Source organism: Otolemur garnettii, unplaced genomic scaffold, assembly GCF_000181295.1.
Source record: "Otolemur garnettii isolate 467f Iridium unplaced genomic scaffold, OtoGar3 scaffold00054, whole genome shotgun sequence".
Lineage (NCBI taxonomy): Eukaryota > Metazoa > Chordata > Mammalia > Primates > Galagidae > Otolemur > Otolemur garnettii.
In genome coordinates this window covers 6,892,839-6,913,376 of record NW_003852449.1, presented here as the reverse complement: position 1 = coordinate 6,913,376, position 20,538 = coordinate 6,892,839, and the positions used below count along the sequence as shown (strand labels likewise).

The 20,538-nt window shown below is 37.3% G+C and overlaps 1 protein-coding gene across 1 annotated transcript in view; it reads right to left on the bottom strand.

Annotated features, from left to right (window-relative positions):
- The window catches only part of MDGA2 (MAM domain containing glycosylphosphatidylinositol anchor 2), a 739,157-nt gene that overhangs the window by 331,115 nt on the left and 387,504 nt on the right, over positions 1 to 20,538 (bottom strand). The window contains exon 3 of the mRNA XM_003792170.2: positions 16,120 to 16,294. Within this exon, the coding sequence (XP_003792218.1) occupies positions 16,120 to 16,294 (175 nt within the window). The remainder of the gene's footprint in view (positions 1 to 16,119; positions 16,295 to 20,538) is intronic.

Genomic DNA, 20,538 nt, shown 5'->3' with positions numbered 1-20,538 from the left:
AAAGATACATCATGTCAAATGCATAATAAGCATTCAAGTATTATTAAGTGGTTGAGGAAGAGGATGAATTAAGAACATTTATTCCCCAACTGTATTTTCAATTCCAGTAATAATACTTTAGATCCCTTTGCAAAGAAATGTATAATAAATATACTTCCTTGAGCCATTCGTGGGTCAATGGGCACTTGGGCTTCTTCCATGACCTAGCAATTATGAATTGGGCTGCAATAAACATTCTGGTACGAATATCTTTGTTGTAGTATGATTTTTGGTCTTCTGGATATATACCTAGTAGAGGAATTGTAGGATCAAATGGCAGTTCTGTTTTTAGTTCTTTAAGTGTTCTCTAGATGTTTTTCCAAAAGGGACGTATTAGTTTCCAACCCCACCAGCAGTGTAGAAGTGTTCCCTTTCGCCACATCCATGCCAGCATCTGATTTTGTGATTTTGTGATGTGGGCTGATCTTACTGGTGTTGGGTGATATCTCAAAGTAGTTTTGATTTGCATTTCTCTATAACTCTAGAATATGGGGAAAGGGGAAAGGGGAAAGGGAGGGGAGGGGAGGGTGGAGGGTGGATGGAGGGAGGGTGATTGGTGGGATTACGTCTATGGTTCATCTTATAAGGGTACATGTGAATCTTTCTAAATGTAGAATATAAATGTCTTATCACAATGACTAAGAAATTGACATGAAGGCTATGTCAACCAGTTTGATGAAAATATTTCAAATTGTACAAAAACAGCACCCCATGACTACATTAATGTACACAGCTATGATTTAATAAAAAAAAAACTGGCAAAAAAAAATAAATATACTTCATTCTAAGTTTTGGCTTAAAAGTCTTATCTATAGTAAAAATAATCCTCAAGTAAAGTAAAAAATATAAAATTATAATATGAATCTTAGTAGTATAAAATATAGATAATATTTATAATATCAGAACATAGGTTAATACATAGACCAAATATGATGAAATAAAAGTAAAAGAGAGAGAAAATTAAGAGAAAGAAAAGGACAGGTAAACATAGGACAAGCAGAAGAAAAGACAGAACAGAAGCTTTGTGTGTGCGTGCAGATATATTCACATACACTATTCTTAAATGTTTATACATGTGCGTATATGTGTATAAGCTATAATATATATGTATGTGTATAAGCTATAATACGGACTAAGAATGAAAAATAAGTAAGTATAGAAATGGTGGTGATGGTCTTAGCAAAGAAAAAAAACAACACCAATTGTCACTATATATGGTACTTTATTTTTTATGAAGTAAAAAATCCACCTACAACATTAATAGAATGAAACATGATTACAAACATTTATTGAAGGTAGAAGAGCATGCATGAAATAGTTTAAAAGGATATCATCTTCTGAAAACTATTCTTCCATGGAATAGATTTGATTCATTGAAGGCAATCAATTAAGAATTGAAAACGCCATAATTCCTACACCACGTTAGATTTTTTGATGTTTTTTTTCATTCTAATGGGTTGAGGAGCACGAACGCAGCTTTGTCACATGACATAATTATACAATGATAAAGTCTAAGCTTTTAGGGCACATGTCGTCATCACCTGAATGCTATACATTGTACTTACTATGTTATATAATTTCTCATCCCTCACACCCCTCCCACCTGTGGAATCCCCAGTGACTGGCTTTCCACTCAGTAGCACCGTGTGGACGCACAGCTTTGCTCCCACTTGGACGTGAAAATGTGCAGTATTTGATGTCTTGTTCCTGGTTTACTTTACTTAGGATCATAGACTATCCACGTTGCCACAGATGACATTACTTCACTCTTTTCATGGCCGAGTAATATTTCGCGGTATGTATAGATCACGTTTTCCTTATCCACTCATCAGTTGGGCCCTTAGGTTGATTCCACAGCTTTGCAATTGTAAATTTTTCTGCAGTAAACATAGGAGTGTATGTATATCTTTTAAATATAATGACTTCTTTGGGGCAGACAGCCAGCACGGGGCTTGCTAGATTGAGAGTATATCGACTCTTGGTTCTTTGAGAAATCACCATCCTGGTTTCCATACTGTTATATTAATTTATAGTCCCACCAACTGTGTATAAGCATCTTGTTCACTTTCTCTCCTATCCACACCAGTATCTATTGGGATGTTTTGGTTTTTATTTTAACACTTTAGTTAATGGCCATTCTAATGGAAGTAAAGTGGTATCTCCCTGTAGTTTTAAATCTGCAATTTTTTTTTTGATGATAGTGGTGTTGGGCATTTTTTTCATATGCTTTTTGGTCATTTGCATATATTATTTTGAAAATTATCTGTTCATGTTGTTAGAAATATATATAATAGTGACTATATGATATATATATATAAAACAGTGAATGATGCTTGGAAAAGACTATAATCGTTATTGAAAGGGTTGCTAATTATTTTTTATGTATACCAAGTGTGTAATCATTCCATTTTGCTTCATCTATCAGGTGTGGTCAAAAGTAACAATTATTGCTATTTATTCCTGTTTGGGCACAACACTGCAGATTCGCATTGTAAGAGCGAGCTTGTGGCAGACAGAGCTACGTGGACAAGCACTTGAGGAAATTCAGCAGCAACAATTTATTTAAACGACTTGTATTATAAATTTATTCACAAGATGTGTGATCTGTGTCACTTGTCTTTTAAGTAAAATAAAACACATTCAATGGAAAAGGGAATCATGAAATAGAAAAAAAAAATCCCTAAAATCTCTCTCAAGAGGACAATGCAGTTACTGACAAACTCTCTAATTCGAGCTCTTTTATTTCATATTTTTATTCTTCTAAATATATTCTCTCATTTCAATGTCTAATTTCCATCAGGTGTAACACCCTTTCCTTATGTTATATCATTTTTATAAGGAGTGGAATCTCAAAATGTGTACTCTCAAATAATTTGTTAACAATAGTTCATATTAGTCCAGGCTCACAATGTTTACTGAGTATCTAGATACATATAAATCTATACACATTTATATATTAAAGTAGTAAACTAAATTGCACATGAACTTTATGTCTACCCTATATGTATATGTATATATGTGTATATGTACAAATTTATCTTGTCTCTTATATATAGAACTTTTTCTCAATTTCCCAGTCATAAATCCTCCCGTCCCCCACCTAACCTTGCCCAGTGAAGCTCCTTCTTCACAATGGCAAGACTTTCCTTTGATCGTGCCAATTTTTTGCAACTATTTTTCCTCTGACCTTTTGTAAAATAAAGTCTTATTTATGCTTACAATCCTCTCAAAGCAGCTATAACTTGGTAGTAGGAAAGTATGTTTTGCATATTTTAATATCCCCAAGTCTAATAGGTGCTCATAAAATGTGTATTGATATATTATTATAATTATTTAGAACAGTTCGTGGGAAAGGAAAGCAAATATTTGTTTATTCAAGGTTCGTTTTCCTTGCCTTCTATAGCACACACTCAAACTCGGCACTCTAGATGATTTCCGCTTAATGAAAAGTAAACTTTCATGAAAAGAGTTCAGAATCAAAGAATCTAAGAACATAAAACCTAATTAAAGATGTTTCGTCCAATCTGTTCATTGATAAAGGAAAAACAACAACAACACAACAACAAAATGAGACCCAGAGAAGTCAAACCTCTTTGTTTGAATTCACACTTCAGCAAGTCTGTGGGCCAACATAAGATATGGAACCACGATTCCCTAATTTTAGTTCAGCATTTCAGCTGCTACAGCTAGCATCTTAAGCTTTGAACGCGGCATCTACTGTCTTGATGATAGAAACCGTGCTGGCTTTGTTTACCCCTCTGTTCCCAACACTGAGTCACACAAAATCTGCCACAGAGAAGGCACGTGACAGTTCTCTGCTGAATGAATACAGAGGGGTTGCTCTACTCTGTACCATATGAAGTGGAATTTTCCTCCCACAGAGGGTACTATTCGAAAGTATTGTTTTATAGATCTCAGTCTCACACTGAAAACATTGCTACTCACGGAGAAAGATGAGAAAAGACACAGTTAAATTTCTGATTCGGAGTTTTCAAACTACATGATACTTCCCTCTCTCAGCAGATTGCCGTTAATCGCACAAGTCGCTGGCTCTCTTTTTCCTATTATACTAAGGACACATCCGTTATGCCTTTGCCTGAACCTCTGCATTGATGACATTTATGAAAACCCAATGTTTAAGCAGTAAAATACCATATAAAATGTAAATAGTATGATTTGGCATTGTTGTAACCGGGAATGCACAATGACAGAGTAAATTAAAATATGTAGGCTATTTCCAAGAATGCAGAGGTCTAAAGAAGGATGAAAACAAAAATTCAAATGGACATTCTGAAAGGGAGAACATCAAATAGTTCATTTTTACTGCCAAGTGTCCCTCAGGGTTAAACCAACACATGCTTTTTGTACCCTACTAAAAGTTCATTGCTGAATTAATTATTTGAATGGGGGTAAACTAAATAATGATCCTCTGTTCCCTAGTGGTTTATAGGACTTTTTTTTTTTTTTTGAGACAGTCTCACTGTGTTGCCCTTGATAGAGTGTCATGGCATCACAGCTCACAGCAACCTCATGGGCTTGAGCCATCCTTTTGCCCCAGCCTCCCAAGAAGCTGGGCTTTACAAGTACTTTTGAAAAAATAGATTTATAGCTGTGAGTCATTGCATAATTCTGCTCACACAAAATCCATTAATACAGTGCCTTATACACCATTCCACAATTTCTTCTGTACAATGCTGAAATCTAAAACATCCAAAAAAGGAAAGTTTTTCTGTAAGCCATTTGGAAGCATCCTTGGCCCTTGGCATGCCTGTGGCTTTTTGGATGACAATCCCTGCCCTGGAACGATTTGAGCACATTTATTAAGTTTGTTTATACCACTTCGTGTTTGATATGACTTAGCACATAGAATATTAATTTTTTTATCATGATGCATTGCTCTTGATCTCACTGGTGATGTTACCATGGCAAATACATAAATAAATAAAGTATATTACACACAACTTTTCTAAAATTAAAAAAAAAAAACACCCTGAATCCTGAAACACCATCAAAATTTCACAAAATAAGTTATGGACATGTCACAAAAAGAGACAATCACACCAAATTTTTGAGGTGCACCTTTTCTAAAGCAAACATAGGAGAGGAGATTAAGAAAGAGCTCAAGCAGTTAGCAGGGAACCTGAAGGACAGAAAAGACTCAGGATTGGGTGGAAAAGTGGAGAGCAGCGCACAGTAGAATTCACGACGGGGGCCTGGCCCAGAGGCTCACACCTGTGACCCCAGCACTTTAGGAGCCGAAGGAGGAGGATCCCCTGGAGCTCAAGAGTTTGAGATTAGCCTGAGCAAAATGCCAGGTTTTCTTGGGGCTACTATTAATATAAATCTAAATTAGGTGGTATAATGCACTGTGAACAAATTCAGAGACAGTACTAGTTCTGTAATGGCCCTAAGAGCTAAATATTAAAGTAACCAATAATTTACCATTAAAGTTTTTACATTATCTTCTGCCTGCCTCAGAATATGCCAGACTTTAAAAAGTAGATGAAAAAATCCATTAATTATCCTCATATATTTTTCATATTCAAGCCATTTTATGACCTCACTTTATCTGTACAGATTCTGTTCCTCTGCCTAACTGTTTTCCCCCTTTCTTAATGGAATGTGTATGCGATACCGAGTTGACAGCAGCCAATTCTGGCCTCAGGGAGAAAGCTGGATTCAGAAGGTTCATGAGCTGCCTGGAAATCAGAGCACGGGATGCCAATCTCCACTCTGCGGACTCCGTGGGAGCATCTGCTCACCATTTAACCTTTGGCTAGGCAATCCCACTTGGCCCCTGGTCTGTGTTTTTATGGGCCTTTAACTCAGTTTAGCCCGTAGATTTACCTCCTTAAAAGTGACAGATAAAAGGTATGTACAATTTTTAAATGAAGAATAACCTTTACTAATTTAGCTACAATGTTTTTCTCTGTTGGTAATTACAAGAGCAAAAAACATAAACACAGTTGCACATCGGAATAGCCTTCAATCTGTACGAGGAATGTTACAACCTTTCAGTTTATACCTTGGCTCAGAATTGATAGTTTTTAGGCCAATAACCACCTAGAAATTGAACGCACGCTGATGTAATAATTATATCCATATTTTTGGATTCTTTAATGCATTTAGTGAGAGGACATTCTAATTAACACCACTTTTTTTTTTTTTTTTACCACTTTTACCTTAGTTCTTTTGGAAGGCAAGCTCATGCTTAAGACTCCTCTAATTTTTAACCAAGTTCTTCTTTTTAATGTCTATTTTTTCAAATTTCTAAGTGCTTATGAATTTCTTTAGGGCAAAGGCCTGGTATTTTTATCTCTCACCAGAGCTCCTTGCAGAGTGTTCTGCATATAGCAGGTCGTCAATTAACATCGCAAACTGACAGACCCTAATTGGAAGTGGCCTTTCAGGGCATGCAGTCCAGAAGGCTCACGGAATGTCTGGGAGTTTCAGAATTAGGTTGAATGAGCACAGCAACCTGAATGCAGTTGGAATAGAGCAGAGCAACCAGGGAAAACTGCCAGTTTCCATTCTGACCGTGTGTCTGGGGGAAGCAGGAAGTGTTCCAACAGGTGTGCGGTGACTGTACCTTAAGAGGGGGCATTTGACTAGTAGTCACTGGATAATACTTGGCCTTACAAAATAGAGCTAACCTAATTTAAAAGTAACTCTTCTCTTACACCCTGTGAATAAGAAATGGCAAACATATGCATAACCTTGTAAGAGAAAAACTCAAATCAATTCGAGATGAGGGGCAGGGGAGGGAGGGAGTGGGGAGGGGGATGGAGGGTCACAGTGTATGGCGGTACCTCTTTGGGGCAGGGCACAATTATAAGAGGGACTTTACCTAACAAATGCAATCAGTGTAACCTAATTCTTTGCATCCTCAATGAACCTGAAACAATTAAAAAAAAACAGGTATCAAATATGGTTTGTTGATTAAACTGTTTTATGAGGAACTGTTTGGAAAATAGACTGGCTGTGTGTCCTACTAGCAGACACCAGGGATGGGCCAATCCTCTTCCTATGTAGCATTCATAACTCTGCAAAATCTTGTCTTAAATGTTATCAATAGTGTAATTACCATGGCAGCAACCCATTTCAATAAACTTTGTAATTAACACATCAAACATTACTAAGCTCTTCTAAACCCAAGATTCACCTTTTGGAGGGTGGACAGGGGGTGATAAATTATGCTTCCTGGGATTAACTGAAGACACTACTTTCCTTCCAGGGTTAGCCCTGTGTCCGGAATTCCCATTGTCAGTCTAGTCTTTTCCTAAACTATTCTGTTCAGAAGTCATGTTGATGATTCCAATAACATTTAAAAAAAAAAACATTGTTAATAATTTTTAACTGTGCAGTTTGTAATTCCTTCTAACACAGGTAAATTGTATTTTTAGAATAAACTGATAATATGCCATCCTAATCTCCTACTAATTTCTCTAGTGAAAATGTAATAAATAAATTGAACAGACAAGGACCAAAAATATCACCACTTCATCTGCACAGAATGAAATGCGGCAGTCTACCTAAGTGAGATTAAAGTGGAGAATATGTTTCAGAAATGGGAATGCTTACAAAATGTTTCATGGATATTGGAAACGATTTGTCTCGTGTGTGAACAGGGTCTGCACACATGAAAATTTATTAAGCTAATGCCTCTGAATCTAATTTCTTTCTGAATTAATACTAAGTTTTAATCAAATCCTAACCTTTAAAGCTGTATGACCTCTATTACCCTGTGAGCAACACAGCCATGGCTGAGAATAAGCAGAAACATTAGGTGAATACGTTCCTAGAGAATTGTTTAAATGTCTTCATGAATCTTAATGTATATTTGGGAATGAGAACCCAAAATTCTGTGAACCTACTTTCTTTTTCCTACCTAGAATAGTATCTTTCTTCCTCCAAAGAAGAACTTGGATGTTTTCAATGAATGGCCATTGCTGCTTATTTAGACAGAAAATGACGTGACATTGGTATCAGGAGAATGCTAACTCTTATCAGTACTTCTGCAGTCATAAAATTACAATTTATTTTTAAATATTTAATAAATGGCGGATCATCATTCATATGGTCTAAAAACCCTAGCAGAAAAAGTTCGACACAATTTAGAAGTCCATCGTTCAAATTCAGCTTTCTTTCCCCAAACCTGCCGCCTTAACCACTATTGTCCAACACCATTTATCCTCCCCTCCCCTGTGCCTTTAATCAAATTTCTCACCCATTCAAAAATACCTCTGAGTGGGCACGGTGGCTCATGCTTGTAATCCTAGTACTCCGGGAGGCCGAGGCATGTGGATTGCTTGAGCTCACAGGTTCAAAACCAGCCTGAGCAAGAGTGAGACTTTGTCTCTACTAAAAATAGAAAAACTGAGGCAAGAAGGTGGCTTGAGCCCAAGAGTTGGAGGTTGCTGTGAGCTATGATCCCACGGCACTCTACCCAGGGCGACAGCTTGAGACTCTGTCTCAAAAAAAATGCCTTTGACCTTTCCCTCTACTTATTTAAACCATATTCTGTCAAAAATTCTAAGAGAGTCTGATATTTTCTCTCCTGGCTGGCTAACATGCTAGCCTGCCATAATTTCATGAATTCTGGCAGAAAACATGACGCTTTTACGTCAGAGACAAGACTTTGTTACCGAAGTCTCAGCTGGAAGTCTTGAGCCACCTGTTCCCATATGTTCTCCCACCCTCCGTCTGCTCAGGGGCAGGCAATCTATGGCCAGCCCAGGCAGCCACCAGCACAGTCAGTGTGACAGGGCGGGTTTGTGAAGACACAATCAGGACCTGGAGCTCAGGGACCTCCCATCTTAGGACAGTCCTATTAGAACAATGGCCTGGTCTCCACCCCCACAGTAGACATTATCTTTCCTCTCCTGGTCAGGAGAAAAATGTGCCCTCTTCCCTGATGGCAGACACTAGCTCTACATAAACATCCTTGAAAAAAGAAAGTTCAGGACACAAGCTGTCAAAAGACATGTAGAAGTGCCAGGGAGAACTCATCCTCAGACTCCAACATAAAACCCACTTCGTTCACGACAACAAGCCACAGTAACTCTCACTCCTGGCACTGTATTTTCTGTGCCCCTGGCACCTCATTCACTGCCATGTGATATAATTTATGTTACTGACCTTATCACTTAACATTCGTATTCCATTTAAATGAATTAAACTTTTCATTTTGTCTCCTTAAGTAATGAGCTATATATTTTGAATGGCCCCTCAAATATATGCTGAATGAAGAAAAGAGTCATAGTTAATTTTTAAATATTTTACTCTAAACCATGTGTAACCAAATAGTAGTGGAAATTAACCTGAAAGAGTTTTAGTGTGAAAAGCTTAGGGAAAAAAATGGTTATCAGAATGTGGCACCAACAAATTCTATGCTATTGTATATCCTTTACATATGAACTAGTATCTTTTTAGTTGTACTTACTTGTTGTCAAATATCAAGAAATATTAATTCATATGAATAATTAAAGAAAAATGTGAGTATAAATTTGTCACATTTTAGGACTGATGATGATCTTCTGATAAAATCTGGAATTAAATCAGTCTTGACTTCTAGAAGTAACAATAACAAGAACCTCTGAGGTAAAATCTCCAAATCTATATTTTATGAATTTAGAAAAATCTAACTATGCATTCAGACAGTTTCAAAAGCCAAATAATCACACACAAAACAACCTTCGGCCTTTCCAATGCCCACAGGCAACCTTCTCTAGCCCCATAACTATCCATCTTTGGTGTGGCCTTCATATTTCTAAACGTTTAACTGCTATTTATAGATTATTTTTTTCATTTTTTCATTGCCTTACTGATTTCTTCCTGTGGAAAAAAAGCCCCCAACTCTCCTGCACTAACCCTCTCTGTTCTCCAGATGTGTCTGTCCTCTCTCTGTTGCTGTCAAGTGGTGGTGTTATCGTAAACACTATGCAAGTATTCTTTACAGATGAACCCAGTAGTGCATTTTGATTACATTTCATTTCATATGCGTCCTCAAACTGCTACAATCCGTGGGCCACATGCAGCCCGCCTTGGACATTTATCGGGCCGCCGGGTGTTTTTGCCACCGCTGTCTGTCCTGCTTAGCAGCCGACTCATCCCGGGGCCCGCAGTCCGGCCCTCCAACCATCTGAGGGACAGTGAACTGGCCCCGTTTAAAAAGTTTGAGGACCCTAACAGACTGTATTTGCCGTCTGTTAATAACTCCCACATTTGGTACGCACCCGTCACTACCATATTATTAAGCTTTCCCTGAGAAGTATCAAATCCTCCTCTGCAGCATCAGGTAACCCACTGGCTGCCATCTCTTTCCTGGAGACATCTATCCTTCCTGGTGCCTCCCTTTACCAGTTTGAATCTTTTCTACCCGGTTTTGAATCTCAAAGCACAGCGATTGCTATGGTCCCCTGCTTCATCACCACCCTAAGCGTCTGATACTTTCCTGTATAGAACTCTCCTATTATTTGGATCCTATTTCTTCCATTTACTTGGTTCACCACCCAGTTTTTGGAGAATAAATCAAAGTAGATAGAGTCTTGAGAGGGGATACATGGGAGAAGAAAGATTGAAATCTTCCAGGACCAGAAATGGTTTTCTTTCTTCTTTGATATTTGAAATAAAATAGCCTGGGTATAAAATTCTGGTTTGAAAATCATTTTCCTTAAGAGTTTCAAAAGCCTTCACTCCTTAGTCTTCTAGCCAGATTTCTATGAAAAGGTCTACATCATTGTGACTCATAAGTTTTATATGTAAACAGTTTGGAAAAAAAGCAGCTCTTTGGAAATCTCTAAGTCTAACATCTTCATCGTGTTCATCTGATCGTTACATTTTCTTTCACTCTCTGAAATTTCTTTACATTTATCGTTTAGCCCTTATCTTGATTTTTGTTATTTTTAATTATTAAAGAACTGTTTGATACTTTCTGAAAGCCCCTTGTTTATATTTACTGTTCTTGTTACGTGACTGCAATGTCCTTTTTTTCTGGTAACGCCGATTGTTAGCAGTAATGATCGTGTTCCACTGAGTGCTCAGCATTTTCTCTCTCTCTGCTCCATGCTTTTCCCCATCTCTTTGTCTCGAGTTTTCCCATTCAGAGATTTTTCCGCTATGGGCAGTCAGAGGGTTCATACACATCTAAGAATCATTTACGAAAGAGCTTACTGGAGGCTTTGTTGATTAATAGTAAGTCTCAATTTGAGTTTATTAGCTAGACTGTTCCATCAAGTTCCCCAGGTTTCAGGATAGATAGAGCTTTTCAAAAAATTGTATTTCTAATATTTTGGGGGTGGTGACAGGAGAGCTGGTGGGAATAGGGACAGGGAGGGCAGGCACTGAGCTGTGTGAACCGTGGAAGGAGATTAGGTGCAACTCTCCTTACACAGACTTTGGACCAATTCTCCTGTTTTCAGGCACAGCTGTACCTTCAGTCTAAGACCTCACCCATGACTCCAATTACTGAGATTTTCGGGGTTCTAGAACATCTCATGCTACTCTTTCATATTCACTACCTTTGCTGATACCTTTTTGTTGTTGTTTTTGCTGTATTCCTTCACAGTTGTTTTAGTGTGCTTTTAGGGAGAAGACCCGAAGACAGGGTACGTTAAGAATAAGTAGCTTGCAGTAGAACTAAGACAACATATTTCACTTCAAGATTTCATGGTTAGTTTTCAGACTCCAGAAGATATTTCCCCCGCAAGAAGAATTGCAATTAAAAAAAAGAAGAAGAAGAAGAAGAATTGCAATTGGTTAGCTTTTGATCAGAAATGTTTGTGTAAATGATCTATCGTATTTTGGAAAAAAATAATATATCACTATGTGGATATGAAATCTACTAGGCTATAGGGATACTTTTTAAGTAGGAATTATATGCCATAGAACTCCCAGGATGCTTTTAAAATTCTCAAAAAATTAAATCATAGATCCTATAAATCAAGGAACATAATTGTAATAATTTCTCAAACTATATTCTTGATTTAAATAGTAAAAACAGCATTTGGTAGTGCCTTTAGAATATAGCTCAATTTTTTTCTACTAAAAGAAATTTTAGGAAATGATCTGAGAAAAAGTTGCCAACACAGATTAATAAATCTTTTGAAAGTGACCAAAATGTTAATATAATTTTATAAATATATCAAAATTTTCATGTAAAGAAAGTTACTTCATTTTTTTTTTTTTTTTTTTTGATACGGAGTCTCACTATGTCGCCCTTGGTTGAGTGCCCTGGTGTTACAACTTGCAGCAACCTCAAACTCTTGGGCTTAAGCAATTCTCTTGCCTCAGCCTCCCAAATAGCTGGGACTACAGGTGCCCACCACAATGCCTGGCTATTTTTTGGTTGCAATTGTCATCGTTGTTTAGCAGGCCCTGGCCAGGCTCGAACCTGCCAGCCTTGGTATATGTGGCAGGTGCCCTATTCACTGAGCTACGGGCACTGAGTGGAAAGTTACCTAATTTTATATCAGTTATCATTGTAACAATTTCCTTTTAATTTTTTTTTATTTTTTAGAAAGTTTCTCTTCTAAAACCGAATTTCCTCATCAAAATAATTGAATGGTCAGCACTAAATTTCATTTAAAGTAGCTTTTAGCTCTAAAGTCTAGAAACTTACATAAAACATGGGACTTAATGAGAAAAATCCATTTTCACTATAATAAAAACTATCCAAGACTACTGGTGACGTTGTATTGATACGCATACTACATACTAATTATTTATTTACTCATTATTTTTTGAGACAGGGTCTCACCTGGTCACCCTTGGTAGAGTGCAGAGGCATCACAGCTCACAGCAACCTCAATTGGTTGGGTTCAAGTGATTCTCTTGTCTCAGCCTCCTAAGTAGCTGGGACTACAGGCACCTGCCACAACACCCAGCTATTTTTAGAGATGGGGTCTCGCTCTTGGTCAGCTGGTCTCGAATCTGTGAGCTCAGGCAATCTATCTGCCTCGGCCTCCCAAGTGCTGGGATTACAGGTGTGAGCCACCACACTGACACATTATAGAGCAGTTTCTAGAGATAGCCCAGCTCAAGTACTCGAGGATAAATTTTAACATTACTATTATTGTTGTTAAATCCAAGTCATAGTCTGCCTCACTTTGGTGTTGCGTAAGTTTATTAAAGATTGTTGTATATGCATTTTGTTTTTATGTGCATCCTGTTTCCAAGTTCTACCAGTATTTATGAATATAACATATGTAAAATTAGTTTAAAAAAATATAGAGGATACTTCTAAAGCTAGGGCTTGAACAAGGAAACCAGTCCTATTGTTTTAGCAGTTCCTAAAATAATTAAGTCAAAATACCTGAAATAAAGCTATTCTTTTGTTTATGGTTTATAAAAATGCACATCTATTAAATCAAGGAGTCCAACATCAAATCCAAATCTAAGCACATTATAAGTGTTATAATTCAAGTTTAGACACTCATGTTGCAAGATTTAAACACAATATTAATAGGCTGGTCATTTCCTAGTAACAATGATAGTATGTATGTTACATTATAAAGATTTATATAGAGGAGACATACTTGAACCTAAAAACTCTGTTAAATTTGGAGTACATGAATTCTTCAATTAGTTCTAGTTGTCTCTATTATGAAATCATCAGTCAAAACATGTTTGAAAATTTACTATCTAAATGGATTTATTTATTCCAATCTTCCAGAATAACTATCACTACTTAAAAAGTATGTGTAAAGCCCCCTATTAGAAAGATATACTCTGGAACAGAAGGTGAAACATTCTCTGGAAAATTTATATTAGAGAGATGCTACGTTAATTTATAAAGTCCAGAAGTTAACATGTTATTTTCTCAAATAATGTAATTTGAGACAACTTTCTGATAAATTCTAGTCACAGAAAAATACTGAAAACAGTGCTTCAACGTGATGGATATCAGAGTGACATTTCACTGAAATAACACAGAACACGGGATGTGTCAAATCCAAGCTGAGTGAGGACAACCCAGAGGAAGTCAGAGAGGAGGACGGCAGAGCTCCCGCTCCAGGCGCGGTCGGTGGATGGGGAGCGCAGCCTTACAGGCTACCAGGTGGGGGAAAACTGGAGGTGGCAAGGCTATTATTTGTAGGAACTATGCAATAGGAAGTAAGATACCTGAGCTCAACCCAGTCTGGAGAGGAAAAATAGCAACAGAGAGAAAGAAGCAAGGATTACTGCAGAATACACTGGAAACATTTTGTAGGGGAAAGAAAAGGGGCAGGTATTTTTTATAGTCTCTAAAAATGTGATTTCCCCACTTTGTATTCATTTTTTTTAGGCCAGTAATACTTTCTTTTTAAAATTACCCAACCCATTGTGGTAGCAATGTAGGTCACAATCCCATATTGAAAACCTTTGAGGAATGTGTTTCAGAAGCTTTCAGATTTTAGAAATATAATACAGTGTATATATTATATAACACGCCCGGCAAGAACTATGGTTATATTGTGTAACCAAATACATTTCCTGAACAAAATATATGATTATTCCTACAAAGTAAGGTAAATAACGAGTATAATTTTCTTATCTGTTTTTCTATTGAAATCATTTCAGGTCTTATTCTGCCATGAAACTAGCTCACATTACGTTTTGTTCACAAAACAACAACAAAAAAGGAGACAACAACAAAACAAAAGATACCCATTCATTTTCAGAACTTTTCTTATATTTCAGAACCATGTTTAATATACTGAAAAGATGTATTTTAAAAAGTTAGGACCCAAACTATAAAAACAACAACAACAAAAAAGCAAAGGTATGTACTATACAAAGTCGCATTACAGAAGTATTCAATTCATTTAAATTAAATTTAGTTTAATTCAAAATTATAGATGAACAAAAGTACTCGAAATATTTAGTCAAGCAGAGAGAGGCCAGAGGCTGTATTACTGTTGAGTGGCATACAGGTGTGCTCAACCTGTGCGCCCATAATTATACAGAAAGAACGACGCACGGGATGGAGGTGCCTAAATTATGCCCAGAGGGGCTGTGGGGCTACCGTACCCAGGAGAGGATGAATCACAGACCTCTCGCCCATCCTTTTCAGGAGGGAAGCGAGTACCTAGATGTGGAAGGCCAATCACAAATGCAGGGTGGCCACCACGTCTCAGACATCTGAGTAACTAAATGAGATTCCGCATAGTGCCTCCTGCACCGGCCATCTCTAATTTCAAGACCCATCCTACTGGGCAACATGCCTGTCCCTCCCTGACAGAAAAGGCAGAGGGGAATAAAGAAAGTTCAGCAGAAAAACAGGAACTCCTCACTTGTTACCTGTCTCAATTGTTTTAAAGAAAGAAAATAAACCTTATATTCTAACATGAGAGACTTAAAACATTAAATCTAAGCTCTCGTTAAAACATAATGGAGTGATTGATAAACCTATGAAAAAGACCCTCTTGACTGTAAGGCCTTGCTTCAGTACGGTGGGCAAGAAAGTAAGGAGACTAAGGAGATTTTAAATACATTGGCAAAGGGCAAAAAGTAAGAAAACGAGATTAAGAACAAAGATAAATCAAGGGATACTTTTCAGGGCGTGGGGCCCTGCTCAGGGCTGCTGGTGTGGATCACTTCAAAAGGGTTGGAGCAAAACCAGGCTATACACAGACTTTGGTCATTTACAGATTAATTCAGATTCCTCTGCTGACATGATGTATATTATTAAAGAAGATAAGAACAGCTCTCTTCTCGCACAGGTAAAATTAACAAACAAAATTCGAAGTATGTATATTATGACCTTTTTTCATAAAAATATAGAAATGTATATATTTATATATAAAGAAAAAAGTGAATGCATTAAAACACTAGTAGTTGTCGGTGGAATTACCAGGAATATTTATTGTCTTCTTGTTAATGTTGTTCCTAAATGTTACATAATGAATATGTATTCTAATAATCATAAAAATTATGAAATTTCTATTAAGGATTTCTTTATTCAAGAATGTATTAAAGGAGATATTATCTTTCATTCTGAACTAAACAGAACTCTATTTATGATTTCTGAGAAAACTACAGTTGTAGGAGATAAGAAACCCACCCTAGGCTTAATCAAAATGTTCTGGGAAATTTACTTACAGTACACATCCACTCTGATGGACTTTATCGCTGGGGACCCCAGGCCATTCTCTGCTTTACAGTAATACCGGCCTCCTTGGTGGCGCTGAATATTTGTAATCCTCAAAGTCTCATTGAAGACACTTGAGTCTTGGAATCTGTCAGAGGCACTTCCTGCTGTTTTGGTCCACCTGATCTGAGCAAGCAGCAACAGAGATTGTTACTTTAGGTTGGTTTCCCCACAGCAAAAGCAAATAGCAATAACTCATTCGAAGAGTTTGCTTTCAGAGTTGCTACACTGCCTCTCCTGTCAAAATACTGAAAATGTTTCAGGACATGTATAGACACAATTAAACTGTACCATTTAAAATGTAATGTTATCACTGCATTGCGTACGTAATTTGAATTCAATGACACAGAATTCTTCATAGCCTAATACCCTAACATTGATGGGGGCAACATACATTTTAACATGAAAAGAGTTAAATTTCAGTGCTATGTTGAAAGGTTGAAAGATGGACTAGTTCCTCCTACACATTTTCTAAGCCTTGTGAAATATTTTTTTTTTTTTCCTTATTTAGAGCAGGTAGGCTCTCATTTTATGTTTGGATGCATTTCATTATTTATTTTAAATTTCCTATTTGATTTGGATAGTTTAGACATATTACTGTAATGAGTTATCGAGATTACGTATAATTTTAACACCTGGTTGATAAAGAGGGATCATTTTTTCTTTAATGGCTTTGCTTTCATAAGCCCACAAACGATTTGTCTATTTTGATAATTAGAATTCACTTTACATCAATAATTATTTTCAAAAAAATGTGTAAACTTTTTCAAGGAGAACATCTCTACTAAACTGCCAAAACACTCTGAATATCTAAAACATTTCATTATAAACAATATCATTCTTTTAAACACAGCTGTGTACAACAGATTTAATTTTGTTAGCAATGATGACTGGCATTCAACTCAAATTTTTGTGTATTTTAGTTTATAAAACCTGAACAAAAGCTACAGGCTGGCACTGTAGAGTGATACAAAACAGAAAGTAAAAAGGATTTGATTTTATTTCTCTCCTTGTCCCTGCTATATACAATATATTTTGGTTTGCTTTTATTTTAAAGTTGGGAGATGGCCAGGAAGGCATTCTGTGCTCACACATGACGGACCATGAAAAATGAAACTAATGCCTGAATCTTCAGAATTCAAGTCCTATAATACTGCCATCATCTATGCTTATTTTTAATGTTAATTAAAATGTATCATGTAAAAGTTTCTAAAAATATCTTTGAAAATGTATCATGTAAAAGTATCTAAAAGTATCTTTGCAGATTACTACACATCATTAATATATCAGTATAAATATGGTCATGTTTGCCCTTAATTGTGAATGAAGTGAAAATGTAGAGAGTAATAAAAATTCAGGAAATAACAAAATGAAATATCAAATAATGACTGAATTCTTTCTTAAGGAAATGGAATACTCAAAGAAGTAAACGGCTGACTCCCAAACTCCAGAGGTTAATAAATTTATGACTAACATGCCCATACCTAGAAGAAAAGAATTTTATAAACGATGTAAAACTGGAAACGTGGACTCGCACTTCAACTATCTGGGTAAAATGTCCCTTGCTAACATATTTGCATACGAATGCAGAAAGATAAGCCTACTGCTTTCCTGACAGTGATGTCAAGTGATAGGGAAGTGGTTAAAACTGATGGACTTCAACACTGAATTGAATTAAATCTTTAAAAGAATTAAAATAGAAGATGTATTATTACATTTAAAAAAGATAAAAAGAAAGAAACAAAGTGAATTTCCTCATGTAGTATATGTGCCTATACCTGTGTGCACATATCACTAATATGTTTGCAAAAAGTCCACAAGGAAATGCATGAGACTGAACTCTGTAAGTAGGACTGGGAGAGAAGAGCGGAGATGTGTGACATGTATATTAAACATATCTACAGATTAGACATCTCTCTATATAAATATATGCGGGATTTGGGGGCCAGCAATGGTGCAGTAGTCTTACTACAGGGATTGATTACTCTTTGGATCTATTTTTAGACTGAGAGAAAAGTCTCAAAAATAGTAGAAATAATATTTGATATCCATTACTCACAGTCCCCAAAGGCTAACATTTTACTATGTAAAATATCCTCTCTCTCTCTCACTACTTAAAAGTGAGTTAGTTGTCTCTCTTTTAGTGTGTACACTTCCCAAACACAAAGATTTCTCTTACATAAATGCAGTACAACGATCAAAGTCCCCCGGTCACCCTTTCCACTCAACATAGAGCCAGAAGTTCTAGCCAGAGCAATTAGGCCAGAGAAAGAAATAAAAGGTATCCAAATTGGAAAAGAGGAGGTCAAACTATCGCCTTTTGCTGACAATGTGATCTGCTATCTAGAAAACCTCAAAGACTCCACCAAGAGACTCTGGTATTGATAAATAAATTCAGCAAAGGTTCAAGTTACAAAACCAGTGCACACAAACCAGCAGAAAAGGATATGGGAAAGACTTTCTTTTTTCTTAATTTTTATTTTAAATTCTTATTTACGCTTATTTCATTTTACCACGAGCAAATATGAATGTTTATTATAAATAATGTTAAAAAATAAAATATACTTCTCTAACGAAAGACAGGAAACAGGGAAGGTAAACAACAGATGGAGACAGAATGGAAATAACCACTTAGGAAAAATATTTCCTCTTTCCTCCCTTACTTTTTAAAAATAAATACCAAAAGTAGAAAAAACTAGCTGGGCATTGTGGTGGGCACCTACAGTTCCAGCAAGTTGTCAGGCAAAGGCAAGAGAAATTGCTCAAGACCAAGAGTTGGAGGTTACTGTGAGCTATGACACCCTGGCATTCTACCCAGGGCAACAGAGTGAGACTCTGTCTCAAAAATAAATAAAATAAAAGGGAAATATTCCTGAGTGGCAGAAAGACATAAATCTATTCACTGGGAGGGCTTTCCAAGTTATATATGGATAAGAAAAGAAACCTGCACAGCTGTCCCTGAAGACCGTAAGGGCACATGGCTCGCCTCTCGGGTGAGAGGCTCGACTCAACAGGGACCTCCCCTCACAAACGCAAATATTGTAACCTGATCGTTTATACCTTCGTATTACTCTGCAGTGCAATGCAATGATATAAATAAATAAATAAATTTTGCAAAGATTAAAAAAAAAGTTCATGAAGAAAATTATACAGATAAAAGGAACAAAGTGATCCATAGTCAGAGCCTGCTCTGCTCACTCCCCATGTTAACTCTTCCCTTCTTCACAGACTCCAAATGATTAGTCACGACGTGACTGCCTAGAATAAAGGCATTCCCCAGCTACAATCTGGCCCCTGCATGTCAAGCAGAAATGTCCTTATAGGGAAGCCACACTCCACATTTTGCATATTTCTGGTGGACTCCATCTTGAACCATGAGCTGATATGAAATGATGTCAAACACAAAGCAGTAAAATGGAGTAAATGTGAGCCACTAACCCCCAGGGTTGTGGTGTTCCTGACCTGAGTGATGTACATCCCAGTCTGCCAATGTTCTCTGTTGCTAGACCTGGTCCCTGATGATGCACGAAGTGACCCTACTATCTCAATGTTCTCTGTCACTAGACCTGATCCCTGATGACCCATGATGTGACCGTGCTGTCTCAATGTTCTCTGTCACTAGACCTGACCCTGATGACCCATGAAGCCACCCTGCTATCTCAATGTTCTCTGTCGCTAGACCTGACCCTGATGACCCACGAAGTGACCCTGCTATCTCAATGTTCTGTCACTAGACCTGACTCTGATGACCCATGAAGTGACCGAGCTATCTCAATGTTCTCTGTCACTAGACCTGATCCCTGATGACCCATGATGTGACCATGCTGTCTCAATGTTCTGTCACTAGACCTGACCCTGATGACCCATGAAGCGACCAAGCTATCTCAATATTCTGTCACTAGACCTGATCCCTGAGGACCCATGAAGCCACCCTGCTATCTCAATGTTCTCTGTCACTAGACCTGACCGTGATGACCCATGACATGACACTGCTATCTCAATATTCTGTCACTAGACCTGACCCTGATGACCCATGAAGCCACCCTGCTATCTCAATGTTCTCTGTCACTAGACCTGACCCTGATGATCCATGAAGTGACCCTACTATCTCAATGTTCTCTGTCACTAGACCTGATCCCTGAGGACCCATGAAGTGACCGTGCTACCTCAATGTTCTCTGTCACTAGACCTGACCCTGATGACCCATGAAGTGACCATGCTACCTCAATGTTTTCTGTCACTAGACCTGACCCTAATGACCCATGAAGCAACTGAGCTATCTCAATGTTCTGTCACTAGACCTGACCCTGATGACCCATGAAGCCACCCTGCTATCTCAATGTTTTCTGTCACTAGACCTGACCCTGATG